The sequence below is a fragment of the Nelumbo lutea genome, chromosome 1 (genome assembly GCF_056320005.1).
Source record: "Nelumbo lutea isolate HS-2025 chromosome 1, American lotus-T2T, whole genome shotgun sequence".
Taxonomy (NCBI): Eukaryota; Viridiplantae; Streptophyta; class Magnoliopsida; order Proteales; family Nelumbonaceae; genus Nelumbo; species Nelumbo lutea.
Genome location: NC_142684.1, coordinates 60,731,105 through 60,749,504, shown reverse-complemented (window position 1 = coordinate 60,749,504; position 18,400 = coordinate 60,731,105). Strand labels below are relative to the sequence as shown.

The window sequence follows — 18,400 nt, the reverse complement described above, 5'->3', positions numbered from 1 at the left end:
AGTGGGGTTCCATGCGATGTATGGGATTTGTCAAGAGAAAGTGAAACAATAGAATTTGATGTTATAATTTTTTGTAATAAATAACTACTAATTACTTTATTAATGAATAAATGTTATAATTTTTGTAAATGCTACTTAAATATTAATAAATATATAAAATTAGATTTCACTCACAATAGTGTTCGAAGACCATTGTTCTCTAGCTTTTCTTCGGTGTGTGAATGCCCCATTTTCACATTTCACCGACAACAATGTATTTCTAGCAAGAGAAAGCTACATGCTATTTGTGAAATGAGCTAGGGAGAGGAACATAACATCGTGTTCTGAGGGAAGGGAAAAGGTGGTTAGGATTCATGCAACTTATATATAAAATAGCAGGGATCCGCATGATGTATGAGATTTATTAAGTGAAATCTAAATAATAGAAATGGTCATTTACTAAAATACCCCTTATAGTTTCACGGATTTACTAAAATCTACCCTATAGTTAGCATTTTACTAAAACACCACTTGTAATTTGCAATGGATTTAATTAATCTTCCATTAGATGACAATGGAAAATGACAGTGTTAGTTTAAATCTTTTGAACCTACTGATCAAATCAAAAAAATCAACCCAAACTAATACAACTTGAGTGGGTCAGTTTTCACAAAAGGTTAGTCGGTTTCAACTAATTAATTCTCCAACCTGACCAAGTCAGTTTGATTGGCCAAATAGCATATGATTGAACCGAACCAACTCATGAACACTCATAAGTTTTGCTAAATTAATAGTCTTATCTTTGATAAATAACAATAGTTTAAATCTCCAATAATTATTGAAAATTTATAGCGAAAATACATAATTATTGAAACTATATTGATAATGAAAAAATACAATAATTACAAAAATACAATAAGTATTAAAAATATATTAGCTTAGCCAATAAATAGTATAATCTCAAATAATAGTTTAATCTCTAATAAATATTAATCAATAAGTTATAACAAAAATACAACAAATTAAATTTAAAAAATTCAATAATAGTAGTTTAATCTCCAATAATTATTGAATTTTTTTTTTGTTAAATAACCAAACAAAATAAATTTATACATAATCATAGAAAATACATTTATCACAAAAAATAATAAATAATTACTGAAATACAATAAATATTAAATTTAGTTTATATAATTATATAACAAATACATATTAAGAGTTTAAAATTATTATTAATAAATATTATTTTTTTTGAAAGCCATTTTCTTGAATTATGACTTGATATAAGTGAAATTCATTATTTACAATATTATGTAAAAATATTAAATTATTATTAATTTCAATATTATGTTATAACTATTTTTCTACTTTTCAGATTTTTTTAAATTTATTACATATATATATATTTTTTTGTTTTAACTATTTAAAATCTAGTTATGTTAAATATTTTGTTCTTTAAAATATTTAGTTATTTAAATACTTAAATAATATGTAAAATATTTAAATTTTAAATAATATTTTTTATTGAATTTAATTATCCATAAAATCATAATTTATACTATTATTACATAATTACATTATTAATTTTGTAATATATTAAATTATTATTAATTTAAATTTTATGTTATATTTATTTTTCTAGTTTGAAGATTTTTTTTTTATTTGTTACATAATTTTGTTATTTTAACTATTTAAAACCTAATTATATTAAATATTTAAATAATCTATAAAATGCTGAATTTCTTTTGCTATTTGAATTTTATTTACTTAAAGATAATACATATTATTAAATATTTGTAAAACATTTAAATTGGTAATCTAGAAAAACATAATTTAAATTGTTAGTACATAATTTTGTGATATATTTTGTAAAAGTAGAAAACTATTTTTTGTATTTTTAATAAATATTTTAAAGTTTTTATATAATTTTGTTAGAATATGTAAATAATTCTTATTTTTTTAATCCAATTTCTTTAGATAAATATAGATAAAAAGTAGGGGAGAGGATAAATTATAATTAGAGATAATTTAGGAGAGAAACTCTCTACTAAATTAGAGATAATTTTGGAGGTAGTTTAGGAGAAGAGATTATTTAGGTGATTGGGAAAGCGCACCTCATTGGTTGTTTAAAAAATGACATGGAATTAATATATATATATATATATATATATATATATATATATATATATATATATATATATATATATATATATATATATATATATATAGATAGTTATAATGTTTTGGAAAGTTATTTTTCAAGAATTATTAATTGATGTAAGTGAAATTGGTGAATTTAGTTATTTAAATAATATCCTTATTTAAATTCTATAACTTAGATTGCTTGTTGAATTTAACAATATATAAAATTATAATTTATTCTATTATTACATAATTTGATTATTAATTTTCTAAAAATATTAAATTATTATTAATTTGAATATTATGTTATTATTTTTTAATAATTTTCTATTTTATTTCACAATTTTATTATTTTAACTATTTAATATTTAGTTATTTAAATATTTAAATAATATATAAAATGTTTAAAATACTTATTATTTGAATTTAAGATATTTAGTTATTAAAATATTTAAATAATTAAATATTTTTCTATGTAATTATTTATATTTTTTAGTATTTTATTATTTAAGATATTTAGTTATTGAAATATTGAAAAAACATTTTATTTTTTTATTGTTAAATTTCTATTATTTGAATAGCATTTAATTTGAATAATCTGAATAATCATAATTTATATTGTTAGTACATAATTTCATGATGAATTTTGTAAAAATTTAAAACTATTAATAATATGAATAATATTAAATCTATTATAATTATTTTTTGTATTTTTAATAAATATTTTAAAGTTTATACTATTATTACAAATTTCAATTATTAATTTTGTGAAAATATTAAATTATTATTATTTTGAATATTATGTTATGATTTTTTATCTTAAGATTTTTTTATTTTGATAATTTTGTTATTTTAACTATTTAAAATATAGTTATGTTAAAAATTTCATTATTTAAAATACTTAGTTATTTAAATATTTAAATAATATATAAAATATTTTGAAATACTCATTATTTGAATTTAAGATATTTAGTTATTAAAATATTTGAATAGTTAAAATATTTTTATACAATTATTTAGCTATTTTTAATATTTGATTATTGAAGATAGTTAGTTTTTGAAATATTGAAACAATATTTTATTTTTAATGTTAAATTTCTATTATTTGAATAACATTTAATTTGAGTAATCTGGAAAATCTTAATCTATATTGTTAGTACATATTTTTGTGATGAATTATGTAGAAATATAAAACTATTAATAATATGAATATTATTAAACCCATTATAATTATTTTTTTTTTGTTTTTAATTATTATTTTACAGTTTATTAAAGATAGTTTGGAGAGAAATTTTATAATTTAAACTTTCTTTAGATAGATATAGATAAAAAGTGGCCAAGAGGATAAATAGGAATTAGAGATAATTTGGAGAGAAATGCTCTAGTAAATTAGAGATAGGTTATGAGATAAATAGGAATTGAAGATGATTTAGGTGAAAGTGGGGGAGGTAGTTTAGGATAAATTTTAGGAGAGGAGATTGTTGGGAACTTGTGGGTAAGAGAGAGAGATTTTAGATATTTTTTCATAATGAATGAGGGCATCTCATTGGTTCTTTAAGAAATGACATGGAATAAAAAAATAAAAAATTTAAAAAATAGTATCATTTCTAATAAATAACAATAGTTTAATCTCTAATAATTATTAAAAATTTATAACAAAAATATACAATTATTGAAAAGATATTGATAATGAAAAAAATACAATAATTACAAAAATACAATAAGTACTAAGAATATATTAACTTAGTCAATAAATAGTATAATCTCTAATAAATATTAATCAATACATTATAACAAAAAATACAATAAAAACAATAAGTACAATAAATTAAATTTAAAATTTTCACTAATAGTTGTTTAATCTTCAATAATTATTGAAAGTTTTCTATTAAATAGCAAAACAAAATAAATTTATACATAATCATTGAAAATACATTTATGACAAAAAAAATAAATAATTACTGAAATACAATAAATAATAATTTTAGTATACATAATTAATAAATATTAATTTTTTTTGAAGTTATTTTCTTGAACTATTACTTAATATAATTGAAATTAGTTATTTACAATATTATGCAAAAATATTAAATTATTATTAATTTCAATATTATGTTATAATTATTTTTCTGCTTTTTAGATGTTTTAAATTTATTACATAATTTCTTTTTTTAACTATTTAAAATCTAGTTATGTTAAATATTTTGTTATTTAAAATACCCATTAATTTAAATACTTAAATAATATGTAAAATATTTAAATTTTAGAATATTAGTTATTTATGGAATTTGATTATCCATGAAATCATAATTTATACTATTATTACATAATTTCCTTATTAATTTTGTAATATATGAAATTATTATTAATCTCAATATTATGTTATAATTAATTTTATGCTTTAAAGATTTTTTTTTTAAATTTATTACATAATTTTGTTATTCTAACTATTTAAAATCTACTTATGATAAATATCTATTTATTTAAATATTTAAATAGTCTATAAAATATTTACAATTTTTGTTATTTGAGTTTTATTTATTTATAGCTATCATTACATAGTATTAAATTTTTGAAAAACATTTAAATTGATGATCCAAAAAAACATAATTTAAATTGTTAGTACATAATTTCATGATATATTTTGTAAAAATATAAAATTATTTATTAGATAATTTCGTTATTTCAACTATTTAAAATATAGTAATGATAAATATTTAGTTATTTAAATATTTAAATAATTTATAAATTATTTACTTTTTTGTTATTTGAATTTTATTTATTTAAAGCTATTACATATTATTAAATATTTGAAAGGCATTTAAATTGATAATCTGGGAAAACATAATTTAAATTGTTAGTACCTAATTTTGTACTATAACCGTGAGACAAAGATCCCCTTCTCCATTAACTCGGCTAGCAGGAGGTGTTGTTTGATGAAAATACCCTCCACAAGTCGAGTTAACATTTTCAAAATGGAGAAAATAGACACCCACCAAAAACCCTCGTGTAAAACCCTACCTAAAACCCAGCCAAAACTCCTCATGTAATCCATCCCAATATCTGTTCTTTGTTAGAGATCGCACCAATGCCACACCGAATGTAGAGGAAATCGAGTGTCATCGTCGCAAGAAAAGAAGATCTTGTCGTCGTCGCCGAAGAAGAAGATCTATTTTTGTTGTTGCCGGAGAAAAATGCCTCTTTTTGCTATCGCAGGGGGAGAAAGCTTATTTTTTCGCTGTCTCTAGTCAAGTGAAGGTAACCTATTGCATTTAGGGTTTCATTTTGAACTGAACATAGAATTATTTGATTTTCCTCTACTATAGTTGTTCATGCCTATTATTTACTTGGATTCTTCGATTTTGTCTGATTCGATTTTGTTTGAAGTGAGTGTTTATTGTCTGTAAACAGTTGGTTGTGCTTATTGTTTATTGTCTATAACAATTATGTAATAGTTATTTATTGTTTGATTTGATTTTTTCTCTATAACAGTTATGGATTCTTCGATTTTCCTCTGCTATAGTTGTTCGTGCCTATTGTTTATAACAATTATGTAATAGCTGTTTTTTGTCTAATTCAATTTTCTCTTTTGTAATAGTTGTTTATTGTTTCTATTTGGTTATAATTAACATTGTTTTATGTGAGTATAATTATGAACAATTAAGTGTGGGGTTTAGAAATAATGTGTTTGACTTTGTATTACTATTTTGCTTCCCTTTAACCTACACAAAATCTTTTTGGTGGGGTTTAGAAAAATAGCTTGCAGAACCCCCTACAACGAGACATATTCACAACATTTGAGTGTAAGAAAATGGGGCCACGAGTGGAGAAAAACTTCTAAATTTCAAATGTCAGAAGGATGGTCCTTGAGTGGGGTTGCTTCCCTTAACCTACACAAAATCTTCTTGGTGTGGTTTAGAAAAATAGTTTGTAAAACCCCCTAAAATGAGACATATTCACAACATTTATAGAATAAAAAATTCAAAATGTTGTTGCATATGAAGTTTTTTGTGGGGGGAAAATGGGGCACACCAAGCCCTACTTGTTGAGGGCTTGTTGAGGGGAGAAGTTATGGTCATTAATAATTAGTTTAAAATTTTGCCACAGTTATAATGAATTTTGGCTTATTCTTACAATTGTAATGATTATTACATTGATTTTTGCTCCTCATGATAAATTTGGAAAAATTATATATAACTTGAGTATTTCATCCCTTGATGTGTTGCAATCCTTCTTGGGCTGAACTAAAGAAGGGGGAAATTAAAACATAGAGAGGGGAGGAGGGAAGTGTTTACAAAGCCCAAAATTAGATTGTTTGATGAATGATAGAAAAATTTGCTTATATTTGCCAAATTATTTCTTATCTCATTAGAGTGTAAATCAACATTAATTGTTTATGATTTTAGCATTAATGCTTGTACATATTTTTCGCACAGATGTCAAGTAATATATACAACATGAGCATACACCATGGTGGTTATTTTCTAAACCTACCACCAACGATATACACTTGTGGTGATGTCTTTGATAAACATAATGTTGATGCTGACTTGTTATCATTTTTGAGATACATTTATTGGTGAAAGGTCTTGGTTATAACTCGATTGGTTTGATAAATATATGCAGTTGAAGGGCATGAAATTGGTACCTACAATGTCACTAATCTTAACTGTTCATCAAGTTGTTTGACTATTTGGATTTTCCAAGTGCTGAATCCCCAGTCATGCTTTTGAAGGCATGCCTAGGCTCAAAGGTATGGCTTGATTTGTAGGCTGTGATAACCCTAATAGAATTATAGATGAAGTGAAAACAGATGCTAATAGTGATAACCCCTAATATTGATCACTCACCGAAGTAGGACAAGGTATTTTGCCTTTGCGGCTGAAACTCATGAGGGAGAAATCTCATGTGGCTGAAACTCGTGAGGGAGATGACCCTTGCTATTGTAACTCGAACCTTGCAACTGAAACTCATGAGGAAGAAATCCCTTGTGGCTAAAACTCATGAGGGAGATGTTCCTTGCTATAACTCGGAGTTTGGTCACAAAGGAGAAATCCCTTGATTGCAAGGGAGAAATAAGGTGAGAAAACATATAACTCAAGAGGGTTAAAATTGTCCGAATAATTGTTACAAGGGTAGTATGAGAATTAAAAAATATTACAACGACAGATTTTAGACAAAAGGCTAACAGAAGGGGGTTTTTGTCACAAAACAAAGTACAAGGGGCCTTTGTAATTTACCCTAACTTTTAATCGATAGAAGAAATTTGAAATACAAATATAATAGAACATATATCTCATAAGTGATGCAAAATCAAATTAAAAGGACAATACAAAACCAACTCTCAGTAGAATGATCCTTATACAAATCTCTCCTCCTGAACCTTCACTTGCAAGGCTATCAGCAAAATAGCCAATGAGCTGGGCAACCTTTTCTGATTTGAGAGCTGTTCACTCTAGGTGCCAAGTATCTAGCATCTCTGATAGTGTATAAACATCCAAGGGACATGAGAGTCATCAGTCATTCGACCGATCCCATTTTAGAGCAGCTCTCTACTTCCAGCTAGTCAAAGCCAAGCAAGAAGAGTATACCTAAGCCCCAACATGATTCACAGTTGCAATCTCCCACGACCTGGACCATATTCAAATGTAGAGTCTCAGCATGCTGGGATCTCAAAGCTTTATTACACTACGGCTAAGTTTGGGAGTGCTTAAAAATAAACACTAGTAGAATAAGCACTTATTTTGGGCCGATAACACACCAATAAGCACTTATTTGTATTTGGGAAATAATCCCTAATAAGTGCTTATTCCTGAAACTAAGTGCTTATTTGAGAAGCTAAAATTTGGGCTTATTCTTTAAGTGTTTATTCAACAAGTTCTTATTTCCTTTCTGGCCTGTCTTGGCCCACCACATCATTTTGAATACTACCGCTGTTTGAAATAAATGCTTTATCACCAAACACTCGTGAGCTTATTGATTATTCACTTATTTTTCAAATAAGCACTCCCAAACTCCACCTAAAAGGCTTAAGTTACCAATAGAGTAGCAAATGCCATTACTCGTAAGCTTCATGGCTCGTCCAGTTGGGCAAGTACATTCGATTGATACATTATAATGTAGAGCATCAAAGGTTCTGGATTGTAGATAAGAATGATGGGATATGGAGAAAGATTATTTACAGTCAATCCCTGTATAGGAACGTTTTTCCCTTTTATACAACAGCTATAAATTATACATTGCCTTTTCTCCAAAATAAACAAAAAAACAAATAAATAAATGAGAATTGGATAGATACAGGGGAGAGAGAGAGAGGGAATAAAAGGATAATAGGCTGAATCAGACAGCCTTCAACTAGAATGTTATCACCTTCTAACTCCAATATGAGATTGGAATCAGACCAGTCCTTTAGAGACATCACACCTACGAGTCTGAGATGGTTGTTTTGTTTTTGTTTGTTTTTCTCTTTTCTGTTGGGTCACTGGGTGGGTGATCTCTCATCACCTTACTATTTGTATCTTTGCAACATTTTTCTTTTAAAATTTTAGAGAATTTTCTTCTTTATTTATAATCAAAAAAATATGTTGCCAGTAGAACAAACTAGCATTAAAAGCTCAACTACTGCTAACCGGATAACTATAAATAAAACTCTCGAGGCACTTAATTAGTGGCCATGCATTTGACTTCAAAGTATCTCGTGAATAATGCTTATTATTTTCCATACCTTTATTTGATTCAAAGGAACCATATTCATGTTCTTCAAGATTAATGGTTTTCTGGTCATGGATTTGATTGTGGAGGCTTTGTTTCTCTGTTCTTGGGTGAGTTGGTATTTTATAAGATTGAGTTATTGTCTGGTTAGTGGATTTGTTCTGAGGCTTTCGATCATTGTTTGGGTGAAAGTTTGTGGGTCTTATATATTTATTATTTTTTTCTGGAGGAGGTTTGTATCATGGTTTTTAAAACCAACCCGGTCTCCGTTTACCAGGTCGAATGGTCCAACCATTCGAACCGAACACTCAGCCCATTCTGACAAAAATAAATAAATAAATAAATTTCAAAAAAATAAAAAATGGTCAAAACCGTTTGAACAGTTAACCAATTGGTTCAGCGGTTAGCTGACCAAAATCAATGGTTTTGGGGGAAAACGGAACCAGTCATCCTGGTTTTTCCGGACCGACCATCCGGTCCGGTCCGGTTTTGAAAACCATGGTTTGTATTAGTAGTTGTTTCTTTTTGTTTAATTAAGAATTGAGTTGGAGATATGATTGGGAATTCCTGTCATGTCCAAGGTGACCTTGTATTCTATTTTTTCCTTCTAATAAAGGATTTGATTTTAGGTGTTGGTCATGGACTCATGGTCATGGGTTTAGATACATGGAATGGATAATGGCACATAACTAATGGATCTTGATTTGAACATAAGCAGTGAACCTATGTACAGGTTTGTCTTGGTTATGAGTTTGGGCTTGACGATGGCCTTGGACTTGGTAATAGGCATGGGTATAGGCTAGAATTTGGGCCCAATCTTAGGCTTGATTATAAATAGAATTAGATGTAAGAAGATTAATAACACCAGTCATTAGTAGATTGTTTGGCACTGATTTATGTCTAAGCCCAAATTTGTTAGGAGTAAAGGTGTTGGGAATGGTCATATTTCACATTTCCTCCTAATTGATGGACTCACCATACCCTGCCACTATGATGTCTAGATATGGATACCATGCAGATATGGTTATGGGAAATGGGGATACAACTCCAGGGCCTAGATATTCTGAGCAGAGTGGAATGGCAGAACAGGACTCATGTAGCTGGTTAGGTTCAGTTGAGCTTTTTCTTTTTTTTTTTTTTTTTTTTTATTTATCTATAACAACTAATCAGACTAGAGTGAGAGTACAGCATAGAGGAGATAAGCTCTCTTAAATCTCCCATCAAGAAATACTACCCAAAGATTACATATTACAATTACAATTGATCCCAAAATAAAGAATCCCTATTCACCCCTTGTTTAGCTAAACCATCAGCAAAGGAATTGGCACTTCTTTTAACCCATGTAAATTTTATGTCAATGTCCTTTATCAGCCATTTGACCCTCTTCTTTTCATTACAGTGGTTCCAAAGCCCATCCATTTCCTCCTTCATCCAGCCCACCACCACCTTAGAGTTTCCTTCTATGACCAATTTTCTGATACTCAGCTCTTTATCTATGACCAACTCACCTTAGATTCAGTTAAGTCAGATACAATTCTATTTCCCAAAATCCGGACACTGATACAGGTAAGTGTATCCTATTTAATATGACTACTTTCATGCTCCTATATCTAGTTTTTGAAACTAATATGTCAGCCATCAATACTTTTATCTTGCCAAATTCAATTAAAATTCAAACATACACAGATTTTTGCAGCATGATTTGTAAGTGCCCAAGCGGCAGTTAGTGTCATATCAGGTTTGTATTATGTACAACACCAGAACTCTAGGCATGTACAGTGTTAATTCAAACATAGAGAGACTTTTGCAGCATGATTTGTAAGTGCCCAAGCGGCAGCTAGTGTCATATCCAGGTATCACTGCACTGCTACAGTGTAAATGGTATTCAACTGCAAACAGGTGAAAGAGAGAAAAAGAGAGAGAGATTTCAAATGATAGAGAAAAGAGGAGAAAATCAGAAAAGTTACTCTCCCCAGGTGGCCAGATTGTTTATATACTTATGTTGACCAGTTACAAAGGCATTACTGCCCCTAATTAAATTAGTAAATGTGTGCATGCATTTGCACATGGCAGTATCTCTAAGACAAAACTCTTTATAATTCATGGGTAGTTTCTGAACGGTTATAAGTGGGCAGTTTCTGAAGTGACAGTAAAGGGCATATATGGCCTTTTTATGCCCACTGTATGCTTAGACAAGGGGATAGAAAACATCTAATGAAAATTCCAGAAAGAAGGGGCATTCTCTCTTTTGTTAGTATAGATGTGGGGACAGTAACTTAAACTTCAACAGACCTGTAAATTGATAACTAATATAAAATAAAATGATGAGACAATAGTCCCACTAATAACTAGTAATAAGTTAGCTGATCTTAACACTCCACCTCAATCCAGAACACGAATACCATACATACAAGTGATGTTATCTGAAAAAGATCAGGAAACAAGACCCCTAGCATAGTCATCTTTTATGCTTGTATCATCTTGTTGCAACTGGAAATATTCCTATAACAACCAATACATACGAGTGATGTTGTCTTTCCCCGAGTATAATTTTTGAGCATGTTCCCAAACTTCTTTAGCAATATCTAGAAACATGAAATTAACACTTGCCCAAGGCTCCATGTTCCACATCTACGTCATGAAGTGAGCATTTTCATGCTCCCAATCATATACCCACTGCTAGCTATTGGTTTTGCATTCTTTTTTTTTTTCTTGGGAGGGTAGTAGAAAGAAAAATCCATTCAACCGAAAAGAGACAAGCAAACAAACAACACCAAAAACAAGAATAAAAACAGAAACAACTAGGTCCGGTAATTACTACCACAACAACCAACACAATGGACTCCAGTCAAATAGGACGTGAGTTTAAGACACCAGATTTGCAGAAACCATGAGAAGCAAGATCAAGAGGTGTCTTATTAACCTCCCTTTTTGAAAACAAAAGGTCAATAGACATGTTACTGACTAGAAACTCAACATCCAAAATATCAAAAAAGCCACCTAAAGGCCATTCCCAACAATGATTAGCAAGCCCATCAAGAAGCATCTTGCAGACTCCTTCAAAAATCAACTTATTCCACCCAATGCAGCAAACAAAATAAAGAGCCTCCTTAAGCGCCACAACCTTGGCAAGGAAAGCAGAGACCACACCACTCTTACCAGAGTTTGTTGCAACAAAATGACCATTATAATCAAAAGCATTAGCTCCAAAGGATGAAACATTGGAACTTTAAAGTCACCATCGAAGTTAACTTTAAGTCACCCCTTTGCCAGTGGCTGCCACTTGACTTTACTTGGAACCTGGGCTGGACTTGGACCTCCGTCAATAACTTGCATCAAAGTTTGCATTCTTCAAGTATTTTAACCTTCATTTTTCCTCGAGGAAGACTTCTACTGATTTGACCTAAGGTATATAATTATCACCATTCAACTTAATAGACGTCATCTATAATCCAAAAATTTCAAATTGAACCAAGCTAGTTGGGTTAAGTTTCACCAACACCATGCATCCATGATACCTTTCCAATCACCAATCACAATAACAATGACAAAAAAAAAAAAAATTAACCTGCTATTTACACTGCTTCCACCTTACAACAGCAACTTATCAATCAACACGCTATGTTGTCCACCAAAACACACCTAATTTATGAGGTTTCAGGCTTTCAGCCAAATACAAACCTCCAAACCACATCACAGCCATGCACCACAAAACATGATCACTCTTGGTGACTGCCTACTAGAGGGCTTTAATCTCTTCTACAGATCACAACACACCAAATTTATGAGGTTTCATCCAAACACAAACCACCAAACGACATCACAGCCATGCACCACAACACATAATCCCTCTTGGTGACTTCCCATTAGAGGACTTCAAATTACCATTCATACCACCAACATGTCACCCCATGGTGACCAAAACAAAGAAGAAAAAGAATAAGAAAGATCACAGTCCTACTGACTTGTTTGTTCCTTAAAAAAGGAAAAGAAAAAATCACAAGAGACAAGAAGAAACAAATCTGTAGAAGATATTGCAGCCTTCTATAGTCCTTCCTAGTGCTCTGATACCTTGTAAATGGTATTTGATTGCAAACAGGAGAGAGAGAGAGAGAGAGAATTCAAATAATGGAGGAAAAGGGAGAGAACTCTCCCCAGGTGGCTACAAAGACACCACCACCCCTAATTATGTCTGGGGACTGTAACTTAAACATGAACATACCTGTAAATTGATAACCAATATAAAATAGTGATGAGACAATAATACCTCTAATAATTAACACTTCTAACATACAGTAAGGCCTCTCTCTTGTACAGATCCAATGATCAACTCTGATTATGGAAAGATTGGCAACATATCTGAACACTGATCTTTATATTAGACTCTGACATTCCTCTCATCCCATACATATCCAACCAATGGCTGCTTATCTAGTTCACACCACTGGCTTCACGATCACTGGCCCTGCTAATAACATATACTAACAGACTACAGGAATACCAGCCCATAAATCAGCTCTTAAGAATTTTTAGAAAAACAAGGGAGCAATCAGTGTTTTAAAAGCGCAAGGCGCAAGGGCCAATTTGCGCCCAAGGTGCGAGGCGCACGCCTTTTTGAAGCATGGCGCAAAAATACAAAATAAAAAGCTAAAACATAAAAAATGGCAGAAAATTCAAAAAAATGCCAAAAAAATAAAAAAAAATATTAATAAAAATTATAAACTTAAATTTTAAAATTAATGTTTTAAAAAACCTATTATCTAAAATTAAAATACATAAACATAACATGTAAAGCGTATCCAAATGAAAATTTAAAAATACAATCAAACATATAAAACATTTTCAAGCATGTAAAACCCACAATCTCTTTTTTTCCTCAATTGCGTTACTTCAAGTAGCTAATGTGATGTAAAACATATTACATTCCTGATTCTACAAGCCACCTTTGTGCCACACCCCTCGAGGCAAGCCCAAACAGGATCGTCTAAGGATCTTAAATTCTTAATTTCCACACAAAAAAAAAATAATGATTTTATAATTTTAATTGCCTTTTAAGAAGAAATCCATTCATCTTAATAAAATATCTTCTTAAAAGGCAATTTAAATTATAAAATCATTATTTTTTGTGTGGAATTTAAGAATTTAAGACCCTAGCATGAACTTGTTTGGCTTGCCTCGAGGGGTGTGGTTGGGGGTCCAAGGGCTCCGCCCCCGGCCCAGCTGCTATGTTCAAAAAAAGCATAAAATTTTCAGAAAGCGCAAGGCACATCAGGCGCACACCTAGGCGCACCAGGCGTGTACTTTTGAAAGTGCTACGCCTAGGACCTAGGCGAGGCACCTACCCTAAAATGTGCCTCACTTGTGCACCAAGGCGCGCCTTTTAAATCACTGGGAACGATTGCTATAGTCCTAACAATTATGCCATGGAATCTTAGAGCAGGAAATATGAACATCTATGATTTCCAATCTCTATGATCTTATCTTTGAGAATGAGAATCAACATAATCTTTGTCTTTGATGTTACCAGAACCTAGATTGTAGATAGAAATTTCCCAGAGCAACACAATGTAGAGCTCCACTCTCAATCTAATGCCATCTCATGGTTTAGGCAATTTTTGATCAGTCGATGTGCCTTATTTTCAAATGGATAAAATAGTTGAAACTAACTATGTTTCATCCAATTGCAAAAGAAGTCTAGCAAATTTCAATAAAAAAATCGACTAAAATAAAACAGTTAGAATCATTGAATTTGGCCAAGATTGCAAGGGGTAATTAGGCAAAAATAAACATAAGTATAACAGATGACAGTACTGAAACAGAACTCAGAAGTCACGTAGGAGACTTCAATCAGTTGGATAAGACATTCTTGAGTTTATGGATGTAACCATTATCACAAAAGAGCAGAAATTACATATACTAAGTCCTTTGCAGTGAAAAAGAGCACAGGTTACGGGTCTAACTCTGACCCCAGCAATACTAGAGGTTTTACTGTTAAAATTCTAACAACACAACATAGCACCATTGTTACCTAATCCACCATAAGTTGTTTGCAGTGTCACATTTCAGAGCAGACCTCTCCGTCGTTTGTAGTCACTAACTGTCAGGGTCAAAGAATGCCGCCTCCCATCATTTTCTGGGACACGACATCCAACTGTTGCCTCTATCCTCTGCTTCCTAGCCAAGAATCCCAAATGGGCTCCCTGGGGTCCTCCAAACTTCTGCAGTCCTGCCAATGATATTGGAAGCTCAAAGTCATGCAGCGAATTTGACTCAGTCCCTTGATCAACTGGGGCACTTGTGTCCACCAACTTTCCAGCACCAGCTGCTGCTTCCAAAGCAGCAGCTGTTGCAGCAATGCCGGCCTCTGCAGCAGCTCTCGCTCCTGTACCACTGCCGGCTACTGACACTGCTGAAGCAACAGCTGCTTCACCATTTGATGTTGGTGCACCCTCACCAGGCTTTGATACATAGTAATTCCTTGACCTTGTCCATCTCCTTGAAAATGGATCATACCCCGCCTCCCCTGCTTTCAGACTTGTGTTAACCGGCTTCAATTCTGACGCATTCTTGAAATTCTCAGCCCTGTTTCTTTTGTTCATCTCTGCTAATCTTACAGCCTTAGAGTCCTTCTCCTTCACCTGCCTAGACATTGCCTCAAGTTCCTGCAACCTCGCTCGTATCCTCTCCACCTCTGCCTCATCTCTTCGGCTCTCTGCCACCTCCATCTCCCTCCTCAACCTCTCTTTCTCAGCTGCAATGTTCAAAGGCCTCGACGAGGCAGTTTTCTTCTCTTGCAGCATCTGCTTCACGGTAGCAGCCGAGTATACAAAAGTATTGGTCTTCTGGATAGCCTCCCTCTTCTCCGACACATCCTGTTTAGTGGGCATCCGCCCCCCATGGCGCTCCACTTCACGCAACCAATCATTGAACTCTTCAATGGGTGGTGCAGAGTCAGATACTCTAGCCATCTGCCACCTCGCAGCCGAGCTCTCATTGCCCCAAATACAATTCAAATACTTGTATGTAGTCCTGTTCTCAAGCTTATACTGTTTATTAGGGTCCGTGGCATCGACATTTTTCACCATACAAAGTCTGTATATACTCTGCCCAGACCTGGACATTCCAATCCCAACTCTCACAAAACAACCCACAATCAGCTCTTCAAAGAAGGGTTCCATGAACCACTTAGCCAGCTTTGACCTCCTAATCGTAATACTCTTAATTTCCTCAAACGTCGGCACCTCCTTCCCGGCTCCATGCCTATCATCGTCACTGTCACCCAGATCCCCATCCCCGGTTGAACCATCATCTCTGCTGTGACTTCCACTCTGAGAGTCACTCTGACTCGAACTACTCGGACTCGCCGCAGTAAGTATCGATCTCCGCCGAATTGGAGACCCACCTCGCGCGCCCAAACCCCCTCTTCCCGAATCCCTCAATTTACGGTGACCCTCCGGGTCCTGCTTGTTCCTCCTCTTATTCCGCAGCTCATTCAAAGCATCATCTTTCGCAGCCAACTTATCGGCATACCTAGACGATGACCGAACACGGACCGAAGGGGGTGTCTCTTTCATAATATCAGTTTTCTTTCCACCCTGCCTCGCTCTAACGGCCTCCTGCAACCTCTTATCATCTTTCTTCGTGGCTCGTTCAGAAAGGATGAACTCTCGTTGCAACTCGCTCATATTAGCGAGTTCTTCCCTGTCCCTGTCGTCCTTGTAGAGATCACTCCCGACATCAGAATCGTCCCCGCTGCCGGCACGGCGATCTTCGTCATCATCGTCATCGTCGTAATCGCGGTCGTCATCTCGGCTATCGCGGTCATCGTCCTTGTCGTGGGCGTCCAGTCTCTTCTTGAGAGGGACTTGAGATCCAGAGGGTTTTCTACCTGAGTAGCCCGGATCATCGTCGTCCGAATCGTCATCGTCCTTCGAATCGCTGCCGTCGTCGAAATAGGAATCATCCCTTCGCCTTCTCGATGGTGGAGGTCGCGAGTGTCTGTTCCTCCCTGGTCCACCGGTTCTTCCTGCCGCTTCCAGAAGCAAATTTTCTAAGTCCGCCATGACTCTTCTCCTCCTCCTCCCCTCTTTCGTCTGAGGTTTGGGGATCTTGTTTCGCCGGTAACCTACCTTCTGCGGCAAGAAGAGGAGAGTGGGGTTGTGAGGGAATAGAAGGGAGTAAGGGACAAGACAGTGGAATATAAACCGTTGGATTTGGGAGAAGAATAGATACTAGTGAATGACCCGTGCTAAAGTACGGGGAAATTCGCTGTTAATTTTAACGAATAATAAGAAATGTAATGTTGTTTAAAATATTAATCTTTATTTTAGTAATTTAAATTAAATATAGTGATAATTTTTAACAAAAATAATAAATTATTGTTAATTACTTAATAAAATAGTTTTTAATATTATCTGTCAATGTACTATTTTATTTATGTTACATTATTGATTAAATGTTATATATTTTTTGTAATTATTACTTAAATACTTAAAAATTTTAAATATATAAAATTAGGTTCTAGTTACAATTTAATTAATATATAGATTAAGTTTTTTGGTCATAATTAAATAAATGTAATAGCTTAAGGTTTAAGAGTTCAAGTCGGCTTGGATTGATCTTCAACTTGACCCAACCGGCTCAAGTTGCACCCTTAAGAGAAATGTGACATTTGTAATTGGACTAAATCAAATCAATTTCAATATTTTATTTTTTAGTGTTGGTGCTATGCACGATTAATAATTTTCCCATGATCCCTTTTTCCCCCAAAGTGCGGGTTGCGGGATTTGATTCCGCATCATTGTTGGAACAAATCAAATACAACCTATGCATATATTATTTGTAGGTTTTTAACTATTTTTAAATATAAAATTAGAGAAAATTTCCAATTAGTATCTTGTACTTTGGGGCTAGTGCCACTTTGGTCCTCCAAACTTTAAAACGTGACAATTCAGTACTTGAACTTTTAAAACATGTTAATTTTTAGTACTTGTCGTTAATTAGTTATTAAGTGGCATTTGAAAAGACACAAATGCCCATCAAGTGTCATCAAATTTTATTTATCAACCATTCAAACGCTGACAAAAAATGAATAGTCTCAAATCCTTTCTATTAAAGAAAGTTGGGGTCACGTCTTGAATTAGAAGAGGCAAGGTTTTGGAGTCATTCATTTTTTGTCAACGTTTGGATGGTTGATAAAGAAAATTAGATGGCACTCAAAGGGCATTTCTATCTTTTCAAATGCCACTTAAGGACTGATCAACGATAGGCACTAAAATGGCATGTTTTGGAAGTTCAGGTATTGAATTGTCGTATTTTAAAGTTCAGGGACAAAAGTGGCACTAGGCCCAAAGTATAAGGTACAAATCATGAATTTCCCCTAAAAATTATTGATATTGAAATTACAGAGCTATGGGGGATAGGCTAATCCCTTAAGGTGAGCCTCCCATGACTCCAGTAGGAGTGGGCAGCTAGTGGTTCCAGGAGCAAGTGGTACATGTACGCCATGATCTCGTAAGCACCTACTTGAGGAAGCTAATCTCAAGTGACGACATAGAAGCAACCACAT

General features: G+C 32.5%; 1 protein-coding gene across 1 annotated transcript; it reads right to left on the bottom strand.

Moving 5' to 3' along the window:
• Positions 1-7,218: 7,218 nt before the first annotated feature.
• VIP5 (plus-3 domain-containing protein) lies at positions 7,219-17,028 on the bottom strand. Its single transcript, XM_088965003.1, has 2 exons — positions 14,861-17,028; positions 7,219-7,752 (listed from the first exon to the last, which is right to left on the bottom strand). The coding sequence occupies exon 1, from the start codon at positions 16,893-16,895 to the stop codon at positions 14,895-14,897; it is 2,001 nt and encodes a 666-aa protein (XP_088821129.1). The 5' UTR covers positions 16,896-17,028; the 3' UTR covers positions 7,219-7,752; positions 14,861-14,894.
• Between the last annotated feature and the right edge of the window lie 1,372 nt (positions 17,029-18,400).

What these genes read in the sequence shown, in the direction of transcription:
- VIP5 (XM_088965003.1), bottom strand. Translation starts at nt 16,895, where the DNA reads ATGGCGGACTTAGAAAATTTGCTTCTGGAAGCGGCAGGAAGAACCGGT.